This window comes from Rhinoderma darwinii, chromosome 7 (genome assembly GCF_050947455.1).
Source record: "Rhinoderma darwinii isolate aRhiDar2 chromosome 7, aRhiDar2.hap1, whole genome shotgun sequence".
Lineage (NCBI taxonomy): Eukaryota > Metazoa > Chordata > Amphibia > Anura > Rhinodermatidae > Rhinoderma > Rhinoderma darwinii.
In genome coordinates this window covers 2,048,069-2,063,522 of record NC_134693.1, presented here as the reverse complement: position 1 = coordinate 2,063,522, position 15,454 = coordinate 2,048,069, and the positions used below count along the sequence as shown (strand labels likewise).

Sequence of the window (15,454 nt, the reverse complement as noted above, 5' to 3'; positions counted from 1 at the left end):
GTCGCTGGTCGCTTCTCCCGGTTTATCGCATGGACCCAGCAGCGTTCTGTCCCCCAATCAGCTCATTATCAGGGTTCACACTGTAGAACCCCTACAAAGAAGGGCGATTACAAAGTACCACGTATTCCATCGCACGTCATCATCTCCTCCCCGCAGTTCTAGTGCAGGGTAACAATATCCAACAGTGTGAAGTGGAGGGATTGCACTGCTCACAAGAGCTCACAATCTAAGTTTCATCGGCCTCCATTGAAGTTTCATGTGTAAGTGAAGTATTACATTTGTGTATATGACCCGTGTTCCCCGGAAGTTGCGATGCTGGGGATTGGCGCATATCAGCGCTATAAGCCGTCTTGTTGAGCCGCGGCGTGACACATATATTGCGGGTTCTTTCTTTGCCCTTCCCTGGTTTAATTTCATGGGCTGCGTTGTCTCGTATTTGTTTTTGCAAATAACTGGAATTAACACCTCGCGCGTGTCTGGAGGCGACGACTCCTCGCTGATGGGTCCTGGCGTAAAATCATTGACAAGTGTCATGCCGCCCTTGTGCCGCCTGCATGCTAAGTGCCCTCTCTGCTGCTGTGTTTACGCTCAGGGGGCAATCAGGAAACCTTGAATCAATAGCAAGGACGGTGCCGCTCCCCTGAGCCCCTCTTCTTCTGGGTGTTTAATGGTTGCAATCAAACTGCTATTGAGCCAAGTGACGTTGTGCTGCTTTAGGGCTTTTTCCTGGGCCCCGGCAGCTCAGGAGTTAATTGTGTCCCACAAGCACCGAGCGGTCAGAACGGGGGATGTCGGAGTAAATTGTGCTGCTTTGAAATATTATATTTATCATTCACATCAGGAACCGACCCAAAATCAAATTTTTGGAGGTGCTCCTGACCTGCACCCTTCCCCCGGAGGTCATCAGATCTCCTATCAAATCTCTCTAATAAAGTGCGTTGTAACCCAGAGACGTCTCACACAAGCTTAGTGCCCCGTGCTGTATATTACATGCGTGGTGCATGGGTGACGCGGGCGCAGCAGCTGCGCATCGAGAGACCATGATCCCCCCCCCCCCCTGTTTAACCCCTTAGACACTGCAATCAGTGCTGATCATAGTGTTTATGGCAAAAGTAAATGTCCACTAATAGGCCACAAAAGGGTTAAAAAACAAGATTATTAGAAATTGATTTACAAAAAATTTTATTATTGAAAAAATGTTACGGAGAAAATAGAATAAATGTGTGAATGCCGGAGGCAGAGGTGATACGTGTCCTCTTCATTAGGACCAGAACTTGCTGAGTTGTTAAGGGGTTAATGTCTTTCTTGTCTGGGCGTCCCGTGTGTATATGTATATATATATGCCGCGCTTTTCCTGCTTCGTAACCCTGGCTGCGGCTTTTTTCTGGCTTGTCCTTCAGTGCAGTCGCTCGTTCTTGTAAACCGGTTACTTTACACCGGCGCATCTGCAAATCGTCACAGAAGTCGATGAGACCTGAAGCGTTCATCGTGGGGAGCCACTTTCCTGCGCACCGGACACTTCCTGTCTAGGGGCATTGAATCTACAAGTCCGCGTTGTCCTCTCAGGATGTTAAAGAATCTATTAGTCCTTTCTGTTGCTTGGAAAGCTGGGTGACCACCGCTATTATAGGAACCCAGCTTTCCCAGACCCCTGAATAGCAGATCTGCTGTGATATTGGATCAGGGGAGCTGCATCACCTCTCACCAGATCAGACAACCACTCCATGCCCTCCATTGTTGTATTTTACTGACGCTCACTCCATGCCCTCAATTTTTGTATTTTACTGACGCTCAATCCATGCCCTCCATTGTTGTATTTTACTGACGCTCAATCCATGCCCTCCATTGTTGTATTTTACTGACGCTCACTCCATGCCCTCCATTGTTGTATTTTACTGACGCTCACTCCATGCCCTCCATTGTTGTATTTTACTGACGCTCACTCCATGCCCTCCATTGTTGTATTTTACTGACGCTCAATCCATGCCCTCCATTGTTGTATTTTACTGACGCTCACTCCATGCCCTCCATTGTTGTATTTTACTGACGCTCACTCCATGCCCTCCATTGTTGTATTTTACTGACGCTCAATCCATGCCCTCCATTGTTGTATTTTACTGACGCTCACTCCATGCCCTCCATTGTTGTATTTTACTGACGCTCACTCCATGTCCTCCATTGTTGTATTTTACTGACGCTCACTCCATGCCCTCCATTGTTGTATTTTACTGACGCTCAATCCATGCCCTCCATTGTTGTATTTTACTGACGCTCACTCCATGCCCTCCATTGTTGTATTTTACTGACGCTCACTCCATGCCCTCCATTGTTGTATTTTACTGACGCTCAGACTCCGAGGATCGTAGTTACGCATTTCCTGCCGCTTTGGACTTATTGGATTTTAGGAAGATTTTGTATGTAATCGGTTTATGTCATTCTCACTTGTTCCTTATTTTTTCCAGGCTGTACCCGAAACTGCTGGGATCAGATATCCAGATTTCAAATCGGCAGGGGTGACGCTGCGCAGCCAGAGGGTATGTTATCACTTCTATTCACTCTCACCCGTCACTCTTATCATTAGTGAAATGGCCCTTTAAGGGGGTACGTCAACAGGTCGGTCTGAACCCCTATAGTCATGTTAGTATAGGATTGAGTGGAGCAGACTGCGGTCACGCATCAGTAGTGGAGCAGCAACAGTCGTTTCCAGGAGCGCTGCCGCGTTTCACCATCTTCGCACCGATCATTTTATTCGTTAATGTAAATAATCATTCCACGTGGCCAAAGATGGGGGGACAGACCACGGTCAGCCCCGACTCCTTCCATCAACAAGTATTGTAGCTCACAACCATGCAGGCTATTTTAATAGAGCAAGAGATAAGCGGTTTCTGGAAATGTGTGGCTCCACTTCTCTCCAAGAGAATAAAGCTGACCATTTCAAATAATTCTGTAGGCACGTATATATTTTCTAAAGTTCATTTCCTCTCCTGAATTCTTTTTCCGGTGATGTTAAGACTAAAACTCCCAACATCCGTGGACTTGTTTCTTACTGCGGGCCCCGTATCATCCGCTGCTGGTTGGAAGCCGTGAGGAGTGAGACGTGGTAATGTGCATTATTGTGCTGCTAACTTCACTCCGCACATGAACATTCAGGAGTGACTGCAGGGAACCCCAATATCTGCCTTCCTTCATGGCACACTTCAGGGAGCTGAGATCTGTGGAGCTGTTTGCTGCATTAGCTGTTGCTGTTCTTGCTGAGAAGTGGAGAGGACGTCGTGCTCACGGTCACATTGCGGTCGCCCAGCTCTGCTGAGTCAAGGAGCGGAGAATAAATCAATTTAGACCCTGAAGAGCCGCCATGTTGTCAGGGAGGAAAATCCTCGGGGCCGCAGTTTTCTCTCCATGTTGCAGGCAGCAGCCCAGGGACAGGTAAAGCAGCTCTACAAACAGCTCCACATAGCTCAGCTTCCTGAATATTGACACAGGATTTAATCTTCACTGACCAATGTATTGTAACACTGCGGCACTGAAGTGGTTAAATCCGCAAGATGTCCGCAAATAAACATCCCCGGCCTAATGTAGCAGAGACGACATAAACGGCGTAAGAGCGAGTTCACCGGCTTAAAATGATTTCTATTCACGAATGCAAAGCGTGTTGGGAGCCCGGCTGACAGAGATGGACATGGACGCCGGAACGTGGGACAGTGAAGGGAGCGGGCGCGGTGTCAGCACTTATTAATATTCCGCTCCTGACAGACGCGCTTTGATTAATTAGCAGCGCAGGAGAATCTCCGCAGGATGATGAGTCTGTGCTGACTGGAGCCGCTCGCCTAATCCTCGTCATCTACTAATAATGATTGAGTCAGGACTGCGCCCGGGTCCCCTGGTTTTTACAGTCCGACCTTTGGTCACCTTGAAATGAAACGCTCAGAACCTGCTGAAGAACGCGTTTCACATCTTGGAGTGGGGTATAAATTCTCGGGTGAGCGACTAGTAAGACAATGCAGCCAATAAACAATGGGAAGGGGCTTGACCAGATCCCACCTCCCCCCCCCCCCCCTCTTAGCGCAGACTTTGGGACGCACGAACGGTCAGCTGATTATCCACCCCCTCTCCCTCATATAACCATTATTGAACTACGCACCGGAACAGATCACACGTTGCGATGTCCCAGTTATAATATCCGCCCCCTCTAATGATCCGTTACTTTACCCACTGACGGGACCAGTCGCAGGAAAACCATTGAGATATAAACCAGTGGACCGGTCCTGTTCAGTCCTGCGTGATATAATGTCGCGGTTACTCTGCGCACGCTCCTAGCGATGGGTAAAGATCCAATCAGAACGACGAATAACGGCCGCCGTTACGTGTCTGTCACTGCGATGATCGGTCCCGGCCGGTGGAAATGTCATCACATGTAACAGACTGGGAACTTGACATGTTTCTCGCCCGTCACTAGTTAACCATTAAACTTCATCCGTTCTGGTAGGAGAACATACAGGTGCAGCCACACAAGCACTTGTAGCGAACGGTGCGATGTTCTACAGGAATAATCACTCCCATCATTGCAGTGCAATGATCAGCATCCCGATAATGATGAATATTACAACATGGGGCATATTGACCTGTATACGGCACCAGCTTCAGCCTGGATAGTATGCGCTCCTGTCCGCCATGTCCTCCTATCTGATTGAGGTGTGAGCAGCAGCGACACAGAACACTTATTATAAAGTGGCCTCAGGACAATCGCATATATAATTGGGTTTTCCTGATCCAGAACTTCACATTTTTGGCATTGACATACAGTTAAATGATTAAGTTCCGGCTGCCAGCAGCCGCCACTAGAGGGAGCTCACTGCATATGAGCTATACATTAAACCCCGTAATAACACAGTATGCAGGGAGCTCCCCCTAGTGGTGGCTGCAGACTGCCTGTAACTCTACGTTTTGTGCAGAGGATTTGGAGCTTTGTATCATAAGAACAGAGCTCCGACCGCTATGAAGATGTTATGAAATAAATCTCCTCCGAATGATCGAACTAAGAACTTAAGATTGATAAAAGTTGGAGATTCACTTTTAGCTTCTGCGCTGCGGGGAAGTTGCTGTTATTTGCCTTCCTCCCTCCCCCCTGACACTTGAGTTGTCGCCTCCCTATACATGTAGGCAGTCATTCAGTGCCAGTATTGGAGGCTGCAGTGATCTCGCCCTCTCACAATGCGATGATCTTGCACTTTGTTGGAGGTCTCCTGCCTATTTATGACTCTCCCGTGCAGCTTCGCCCGTTGTTTATTACACAGCTATGGGAGCCGCAGTCCCTAAATCAAAAGAGACGTGTGTGTGTAATTATCTGAGCAAGTGCGACGCTTCTACAGGACCACGGGGAGAAGATGTCGAGAGTTGGAAAACGGCCAAAATATATTAACCTTAAAAAAAACAACAACGATCAAATGAGCGCGAAATCCGCCGGCGAATCAGTTTCTGCAACGAAGTTCCTCTGTGTCAGCTCTGAGAAGTGGGGCAGGGCCTGATCTACAGGCGAGGGTCCGGTCACAGGGTCTTACCCAGAATGCACCAGTGTGTGCACTGTTTTGTATTCAGGCCTGGGATCTCTGTTCTCAAGAGCTTGCACTCACCTGACATTCATTGTTATCATAGATTAGGGGTCAGCAACTTTCTGCAGTTCAGTTGTTGTGAAACTACAATTCCCAGCATGCCCGGACAGCCTTTAGCTGGAAAAATATAGCCTTTTACTGTCCGTGCATCCTGGGAGTTGTAGTTCCACAACAGCTGGAGTGCTGAAAGTTTCTGACCCCTGTATAGACGGCGCCCCCTGTATAGACGGCGCCCCCTGTATAGACGGCGCCCCCTGTATAGACGGCGCCCCCTGTATAGACGGCGCCCCCTGTATAGACGACGCCCCCTGTATAGACGACGACCCCCTGTATAGACGACGACCCCCTGTATAGACGACGGCCCCCTGTATAGACGACGGCCCCCTGTATAGACGACGGCCCCCTGTATAGACGACGACCCCCTGTATAGACGACGGCCCCCTGTATAGACGACGGCCCCCTGTATAGACGACGGCCCCCTGTATAGACGACGGCCCCCTGTATAGACGACGGCCCCCTGTATAGACGACGGCCCCCTGTATAGACGACGGCCCCCTGTATAGACGACGGCCCCCTGTATAGACGACGGCCCCCTGTATAGACGACGGCCCCCTGTATAGACGACGGCGCCCCCTGTATAGACGACCCCCTGTATAGACGACGGCCCCCTGTATAGACGACGGCCCCCTGTATAGACGACGGCCCCCTGTATAGACGACGGCCCCCTGTATAGACGACGGCCCCCTGTCCAAAGATGTCGACTTTCCTTTTAAGGTCTATTAATGGAATGTTTTCTAATATATTTATTCAAGAATGAAATGAACTGAGAACTCAATGCCGTCCCAATCCATCATGTACAGAGGATATAAAAAGTCTACACGCCCCTGTTACAATGACCGGGTTCTGTCATGACAAAAAAATCAGCCCAAGATGAATCATTTCAGAACTTTTCCCACCTTTAATGTGACCCAAAATCTGAACAATTCCATAGAAAAAAGAAACTGAAATCATTTATAGGGGAAAAATAAAGAACATAAATCATGCGGTTGCATAAATCTGCACACCCTTAAACGAATACTTTGTTGAATTCCCCTTTGACTTTATGAAGCTTCAGTCTTGTTGTGTAGAAGTCGATCACATGGCAGATCGTGACTTGGCGTCTCCTGTGTGCGCCCCCTCCAGGTCACCCCGCAGATTGTCAGTGGGGTTCAGGTCTGGGCTCCGGCTGATCATCTTCTTTTGTTACTTTGTGTCGTCGTCGAGCTGAAAGGTGAAATTCCTCCTCATCTTCAGCTTTTTAGCAGCGGCTTCAGGTTTTGTGATAAAATCGACTGATATTTGGAGCTGTTCATAATTCCCTTCACTAAAGCCCCAGTCCCAGCTGCAGAAAAACAGCCCCAAAGTATAATGCTGCCCCCGCCGTGCTCCATAATGCTGCCCCCGCCATGCTCCATAATGCTGCCCCCGCCATGCTCCATAATGCTGCCCCCGCCATGCTCCATAATGCTGCCTCTACCGTGCTCCATAATGCTGCCCCCGCCATGCTCCATAATGCTACCCCCGCCATGCTCCATAATGCTGCCCCCGCCGTGCTCCATAATGCTGCCTTCGCCGTGCGTCACTGTGGGTATAGGGTTCTTTTGGTGATGTGCAGTGCCGACTTTGTGACAAATAAAGGTTATGGAATTATGGCCAAAAAGTTCCACCTCGGTCTCATCAGACAGAACACGTTTCCGCACATGCTTTCGGCAGACTGGATGGAGGTCTTGGTATAACGTGGCCGGGCTTATGCAACCGCATTATTGGAGTTTTGTTATTTTTATTTTTATCCACTAAATGATTTCAGTTTGTTTTCCAATGGAATTGTTCAGATTATAGGAGACATGAAAGGTGGAAAAAGTTCTGAAATTATTCATTTTACTGATTTTTTGACATGACAAAAAGCTGGCATTTTAACAGGGGCGTGTGGACTTTTTATATCCCACTGTAAGTTCAACTCTGTTCACCGTTGTACAGTTTCCACATAAAATAAACCTCCGTAAACAGCCAGGCCACTGTGTATACTTATCCTGTACTGATCCGGAGTTACATCCTGTATTATACTCCAGAGCTGCACTCACTATTCTGCTGGTGGAGTCACTGTGTACATTACATTACTTATCCTGTACTGATCCTGAGTTATATCCTGTATTATACTCCAGAGCTGCACTCACTATTCTGCTGCTGGAGACACAGTGACTCCACCAGCAGAATAGTGAGTACAGCTCTGGAGTATAATACAGGATGTAACTCAGGATCAGTACAGGATAAGTAATGTAATGTATGTACACAGTGACTCCACCAGCAGAATAGTGAGTGCAGCTCTGGAGTATAATACAGGATGTAACTCAGGGTCAGTACAGGATAAGTAATGTATGTACACAGTGACTCCAGCAGAATAGTGAGTGCAGCTCTGGAGTATAATACAGGATATAACTCAGGATCAGTACAGGATAAGTAATGTAATGTATGTACACAGTGACTCCAGCAGAATAGTGAGTGCAGCTCTGGAGTATAATACAGGATATAACTCAGGATCAGTACAGGATAAGTAATGTAATGTATGTACATAGTGACTCCACCAGCAGAATAGTGAGTGCAGCTCTGGAGTATAATACAGGATGTAACTCAGGATCAGTACAGGATAAGTAATGTAATGTATGTATACAGTGACTCCACCAGAAGAATAGTGAGTGCAGCTCTGGAGTATAATACAGGATATAGCTCAGGATCAGTACAGGATAAGTAATGTAATGTATGTACACAGTGACTCCACTAGCAGAATAGTGAGTGCAGCTCTGGAGTATAATACAGGATATAACTCAGGATCAGTACAGGATAAGTAATGTAATGTATGTACACAGTGACTCCACTAGCAGAATAGTGAGTGCAGCTCTGGAGTATAATACAGGATATAACTCAGGATCAGTACAGGATAAGTAATGTAATGTATGTATGTACACAGTGACTCCACCAGCAGAATAGTGAGTGCAGCTCTGCAGTATAATACAGGATGTAACTCAGGATCAGTACTGGATTAGTAATGTAATGTATGTACACAGTGACTCCACCGGGAGAATAGTGAGTGCAGCTCTGGAGTATAATACAGGATATAACTCCGGATCAGTACAGGATAAGTAATGTAATGTATGTACACTGTGACTCCACCAGCAGAATAGTGAGTGCAGCTCTGGAGTGTAATACAGGATGTAACGCAGGATCAGTACAGGATAAGTAATGTATATACACAGTGACTCCACTAGCAGAATAGTGAGTGCAGCTCTGGAGTATAATACAGGATGTAACTCAGGATCAGTACAGGATAAGTAATGTAATGTATGTACACTGTGACTCCACCAGCAGAATAGTGAGTGCAGCTCTGGAGTATAATACAGGATATAACTCCGGATCAGTACAGGATAAGTAATGTAATGTATGTACACTGTGACTCCACCAGCAGAATAGTGAGTGCAGCTCTGGAGTGTAATACAGGATGTAACTCAGGATCAGTACAGGATAAGTAATGTAATGTATGTACACAGTGACTCCACCAGCAGAATAGTGAGTGCAGCTCTGGAGTATAATACAGGATGTAACTCAGGATCAGTACAGGATAAGTAATGTAATGTATGTACACAGTGACTCCTCCAGCAGAATAGTGAGTGCAGCTCTGGAGTATAATACAGGATATAACTCAGGATCAGTACAGGATAAGTAATGTAATGTATGTACACAGTGACTCCACCAGCAGAATAGTGAGTGCAGCTCTGGAGTATAATACAGGATGTAACTCAGGATCAGTACAGGATAAGTAATGTATATACATAGTGTCCATTAATCTACTTGTACAGGGGCCGGTTGTGTGCAGATGGTCATTGTCATTAACGGTCAGGCATTGGGCGGTGTGGAGTTATATTCGGCTAAATGCACACGTTGCGGAATTTGGTGCAGAAAATCTGCATCAAAATTGCAGGTATAATCCGCACCAAATAGTGCGGTTTTTGATGCATTTTTTTTTAGGTGCGGTTTTTACATTTTGTAGCGGAAATAAGTGCGTTTTTATGCTGAAGATTTTGTTTTTTGTTTTTTTTCTTTTCTTTTAAACTAGTCCGATACAATTCGCAAGCGGAAACGTAAAATAAATTGACATGCTGCGGATTTTAAAATACGCACCGCAGGTCAATGTACGTGCAGTAAAAAAAAAACGTGTAGATGAGATTTCTTGATATCGCGTTCACTTTGCTGCTAGTTTATTGCGCTTCGGATTTGATGCACGAAAACACTGGTGGTAAATCCGCACATAATCCGCCTCGTGTGCGTTTGGTCTTGGGATCAGGTTGGTCTGGTCTATAATATCATTGCTGTGGGCGGCCTGTCCTGTACAGTCTTCTGCTGCCGCGTCGATCACCCCTTCTTCTTGCGGACGGGCACATTGGGGGTTAATTGTTTTGTGCTGACGGCCGGGCAGTGTGGTCAACCCGTGTGACGCCATCTCCAAATGTGTTTAGCTAACGGAGCTTACCTAACAGATTATCAGCGGCCTGTGAGTAATAGACTGCTCATTTACTCCTAATACATTCTGCATAGAGAGCAATCAGGCCTCATCACTCTTTAAGATGAATCGCCGCAGCAGCTACATTCTAAAGATATTAGTCTGACAGCGGCCGCATAAATCAGAGCATTTTCTTAATGATGGCAAAATTAAAATATACTCCGGCTCCCAAGAGCCAATGAAGTCTCTCCACGCGGAAGAGAGAACAGCGCGCAAAAAAGAAAAATTAGTGGAAAGATTAATTGATTATATTTAGAGGGTGGAGGAAAGAGGCAAAGAGACGGACGTCCGCACTCTATAGAGCGTCTGATGGAGGGACAGGTGCAGAGCGTCGCACCGAGAACAACGGACAGTAGACGTCCGCACTCTATAGAGCGTCTGATGGAGGGACAGGTGCAGAGCGTCGCACCGAGAACAACGGACAGTAGACGTCCGCACTCTATAGAGCGTCTGATGGAGGGACAGGTGCAGAGCGTCGCACCGAGAACAACAGACAGTAGACGTCCGCACTCTATAGAGCGTCTGATGGAGGGACAGGTGCTGGTCTGCGGTGCAGAGCGTCGCACCGAGAACAACGGACAGTAGACGTCCGCACTCTATAGAGCGTCTGATGGAGGGACAGGTACTGGTCTGCGGTGCAGAGCGTCGCACCGAGAACAACGGACAGTAGACGTCCGCACTCTATAGAGCGTCTGATGGAGGGACAGGTGCAGAGCGTCGCACCGAGAACAACGGACAGTAGACGTCCGCACTCTATAGAGCGTCTGATGGAGGGACAGGTGCTGGTCTGCGGTGCAGAGCGTCGCACCGAGAACAACGGGCAGTAGACGTCCGCACTCTATGGAGCGTCTGATGGAGGGACAGGTGCTGGTCTACGGTGCAGAGCGTCGCACTGAGAACAACGGACAGTAGACGAGCGCCCGAAACCTGTCTCCTGACCCTTTACTTCTACGCCAGCCCCAGATCCAGGCAAAGCGAAAACAAATAACGCCAAATATCTTAAAGGGCCGGTGTCCAGTCAATTGTAGCTTCGCTTTGTAACGTTCTGCAGCTTTTTAATAGAGCGTTTTATTTTTAACCTCTCCTCTTGCTGTCAGTAACTATGAGTTCTATCCGGGAGCTGAAAACTTGGATAGAAATAATACTTCTCACAGCTGAGTGCTTGTTACAACGTATCCGTGCAGGTCAGAGCGATCAGCCTAGGACACGAGAGAGATTTGTTTTTCAGCTTGGTTTATCTCACAGACTGATACGTTGTAACCCTCAGCTGTGTGAGCAGGACTAGGTCAGGGGGAGTTTTGAGCCTCTGGATGACGGCAAGAATGTTTTCATTTACGGACAACAAGCGGAGATCTTGAAAACAGAGATTTTAAAACGCAAAGAATTTTATAAAGTAGCAGAACTGTTTGTTATACGTTTACAGACTGGACTGGCCCTTTAATATGTTGCATACCCGCGACTCGCTCCTTCAGGACCCCCAAAAGTTGGTAGAAATAGCAGAGGTCACTATGAGCTTCCTAAACCATGGCGAATATGAGAAATGAATGCTGATTGGCTGCGGTGGGGCGCTCTGTGACGTGTTCATTTCTCATGTTTGGCGTCTTATGAAGTTATTGAACCCACCTCATGTCATCCAGCAGTCCAGGTCACTTGACCTCGCTCTGGTACCGCGCTGCGTTCTAGGTATCTGACACTATCACAAATCAGACCTTTATAGAGGTTGTCCGGGATTAGATCTACATGGCGGCTTTCTTCTAAAACAGCGCCACACCTCTCCACAGGTTGTGTGTGGTACTGCAGCCACATTCACTACCTGACACAGATGTGGCGCAGTTTTTGGAAGAAATCCAGCATGTTTGTCTAATCCTGGACGCCCTTTTACTGGTATAACCTGGCGGCGTGACCTCCTTACCTGTGCTGGGAATCGCCCTTTATTGGCTCGGGCCGGGCCTGTGATGAGCTGGAGGAGCCGCTATGTCAGCGATTCTCTGTCCTGTACGTTCACCACACGTTGAGTGCAGCCGGAGGTGGATTGTGTTTGTCATGCCGGAGAATATCATCGCGCGGTGATGATTGTAGTTCTTTGTTCCAGTCTTGTACAATGGCAGCGTAACGAGGGTTCAGTCTGCGCTGATTAACCGCCGTCCGCCGGAGCCGCGTCCTGACACTGATGCACAGAGCATTTAAATAGCCCAGTAGCGGCCGGTGGGTTAGTGGCCATTTACTCCTCGTCTAATTATTCACACGGCGCTCGTCCACTGAGCTTTGTAAGAATCAAAGTGGCGGCGAGTGGTGGTGAATCGGGGCTGACGCTGCCGTCTCCGTGGCCTTGTGATGCGGTGGAAATTTGGGCTGCAGCGTTACCTGTGATCTTCCACATGTAATTCAATCGGTAACAAGTGTCTGTTAAGTGATCCTATTTTTACTTGTCATTTTTAATGAGTACGGGTAATAAGTTTTCCTGCGTTTGGCGCCTGCGGCTCCCGCTGCTTTCTGCTCCGCCGGCTTACTCCTTGCTCCTGTCTTTTGTGGGCTTTCGGCCGCACTTCTATGTTGAGTCTAACTTCTCGCCTCTTTGTTATATCACCTGCTAAATGAATCCCCACTGCTCAGGGGGCGCCGGCGCTACGCACAGAAAGAGCCTCCTGCCCTAGAAGGATTAGAAAAAACCGGCTAAATGGGAACGCGGCATCAAACGAGGCCATTGTAACGAGACGTGCAGCAAGTGGGAGCGTTTCATCTTCGTTCCACTGCAGGAAGTAGTTTTGGGAAACCAGAGCGGTGAACTTTATCCCCCGCGCCGCTTTGTTAGGGGTTTGGTTACACAGACAATTGCAAAATGGGATTCCTGGTAGGCCCGCGACAGTAAGGAGCGCCATCACCCTTCCCCCGTACTGTCCCCCCAGCGGTGCTCCCTTCCCCCTCTTTCCCCCCTCAGTATATTTTATTTCTACCTTTCTTCCTTTCATTCCGTCTGGCTTTTCTCTGCTCTATAAAAAGCGATCCGTCTGCCTTTTGAACTAGGATTCTGCGAGTGAGGCCTAACAGAGCTGTGTGGCTCCTTTCTACCTTTGTGTTTGCAGATGAAACTCCCCAGCTCAGTTGGACAGAAGAAGATTAAAGCTCTGGATCAGATGCTATCGGAACTCGGAGTAGGTGAGTAAGAAAAAAAAGGAAGGGCGCCAGTAGTGGAGGGGGGAGGGGGACAAGATGCCAGCGCTGAGCTCTTTGTAGTCCCGATGGACTGTGTTTTATTCCGCACTAATACAGAGAGTTTGCAGATAGCGGCGCGCGCCAGAACTTCTGACGAGGAGCCGCGCGCGCTTCCATTCTCTTCTACTATTATAAAGTGCAGCGTCAGGGAATAATATAGGACGACGCGGCCGGATCAGAGGGGGAGGGGCTGAGCCGGTCGTCTTCATGTGCCGGGTTTTGTGGGGTGTGAGGCACGGGCGACCTCTTTACATGATTCTCCACCTGCTTTACTTTCTGGGGACTGCGGATGATGAGGAGGGTTCATAGCATGGAGCGTACGGACGATTACTAATAATGGCGCCTCTCACCCGCTCTCCGTAAACCCGCTGGTGGGTGTGATTTGCGCTTCTTAATAAATTTTGAGCTGATCGAAAATAACACCTCTGCTTCCTCACCGCAGGCGTACATTTGTGCCAAAGTTTTCACCATTTTCACATAAACTTCTTAATACATGTGGTTTAAACTTTGTCTTCTTAGAGACCGCGCTGACTTTTCTCGCCACTCTTCAAATTTGGTGAACATCGAGAAAAGCGCTAATTTTCCACACGTCGCCATTAGCATTTTGTTGTTATTTTTTGCACAATTTACGCCAAAACCTGACTCCATAATACACGTAGCCTTCTGAGCTCAGCATTATCCAAAACCCCAGTTTTCTGTCAGTGAATGGAAACCATCTTTGTTCACATCCAGACATGTAAAATCCATCTTGACCGGTCCTGGACGTCTCGATGATGCAGACCCTTTTTTTTTCTCGTTTCTCCACAGATCTGAGCCCGATGCCGACTGAGGACATAGTGCAGATGTTTAATGAATTGCGCAGTGATCTGGTCCTGCTCTATGAGCTCAAACAAGCCTTCTCCAACTGCGAGTACGAGCTACAGATGCTCCGCCATCGCTTCGAAGCTTTATCTAAAACTGGAACCACCGCCATGGTCGCACCCGTAGAAGTTCCCAGCGTGGAGAGCCAGGCCCCTGTCTGCACCGAGGACATCAAACTGGAGGTGAAGGATCCCATCATAGACGTGGTCGGAGCTCCGCTGACCCCCAACTCGGTGAGTGTATAATAACCAGCAGGTAAGAGGCGCCGATCACTGATCCATAGAGTGGGGGAGGGGTCACTGCTGAACCTCCGTGCTCTGTTCTGGGAATGTTAAAGGTAATATCCAGATATACTAAAGACACCAGGACAAGAAATCCTGCTGTGGGGGAAGGGTCACCCAGCGATTGTACAGAAGGACACAAAACAAGGCGCCGCTGATCCTCTCATTACTGCTGTTCACTACAGCAAGAAAATTCCATAAAACTAATGTCTTTCCTAATAATTCCCAGAAATAATCACTCAGATTACAAAACTCATTAATTACAACCTAATAAATTACCCCTCAGGAAATAAAAAAATCTATCTTCATTGTTTGTATATAGGGAGCAGTATTATAGTAGTTATATTCTTGTATATAGGAAGCAGTATTATAGTAGTTATATTCTTGTATATGGGAGCAGTATTATAGTAGTTATATTCTTGTATATAGGGGGCAGTATTATAGTAGTAATATTCTTGTATATAGGAGCAGTATTATAGTAGTTATATTCTTGTATATAGGAGCAGTATTATAGTAGTTATATTCTTGTATATAGGAGCAGTATTATAGTAGTTATATTCTTGTATATAGGAGAAGTATTATAGTAGTTATATTCTTGTATATAGGGGCAGTATTATAGTAGTTATATTCTTGTATATAGGGGCAGTATTATAGTAGTTATATTCTTGTATATAGGGGGCAGTATTATAGTAGTTATATTCTTGTATATAGGGGCAGTATTATAGTAGTTATATTCTTGTATATAGGGGCAGTATTATAGTAGTTATATTCTTGTATATAGGAGCAGTATTATAGTAGTTATATTCTTGTATATAGGAGCAGTATTATAGTAGTTATATTCTTGTATATAGGAGCAGTATTATAGTAGTTATATTCTTGTATATAGGAGCAGTATTATA

At 47.0% G+C, this 15,454-nt stretch overlaps 1 protein-coding gene across 1 annotated transcript in view; it reads left to right on the top strand.

Moving 5' to 3' along the window:
• Positions 1 to 14,790, top strand: part of DMAP1 (DNA methyltransferase 1 associated protein 1) — a 56,361-nt gene extending 41,571 nt beyond the window's left edge. The window contains exons 8-11 of the mRNA XM_075832040.1: positions 2,463 to 2,534; positions 13,284 to 13,356; positions 14,221 to 14,507; positions 14,785 to 14,790. Of these exons, the coding sequence (XP_075688155.1) occupies positions 2,463 to 2,534; positions 13,284 to 13,356; positions 14,221 to 14,507; positions 14,785 to 14,790 (438 nt within the window). The remainder of the gene's footprint in view (positions 1 to 2,462; positions 2,535 to 13,283; positions 13,357 to 14,220; positions 14,508 to 14,784) is intronic.
• Positions 14,791 to 15,454: the final 664 nt, after the last annotated feature.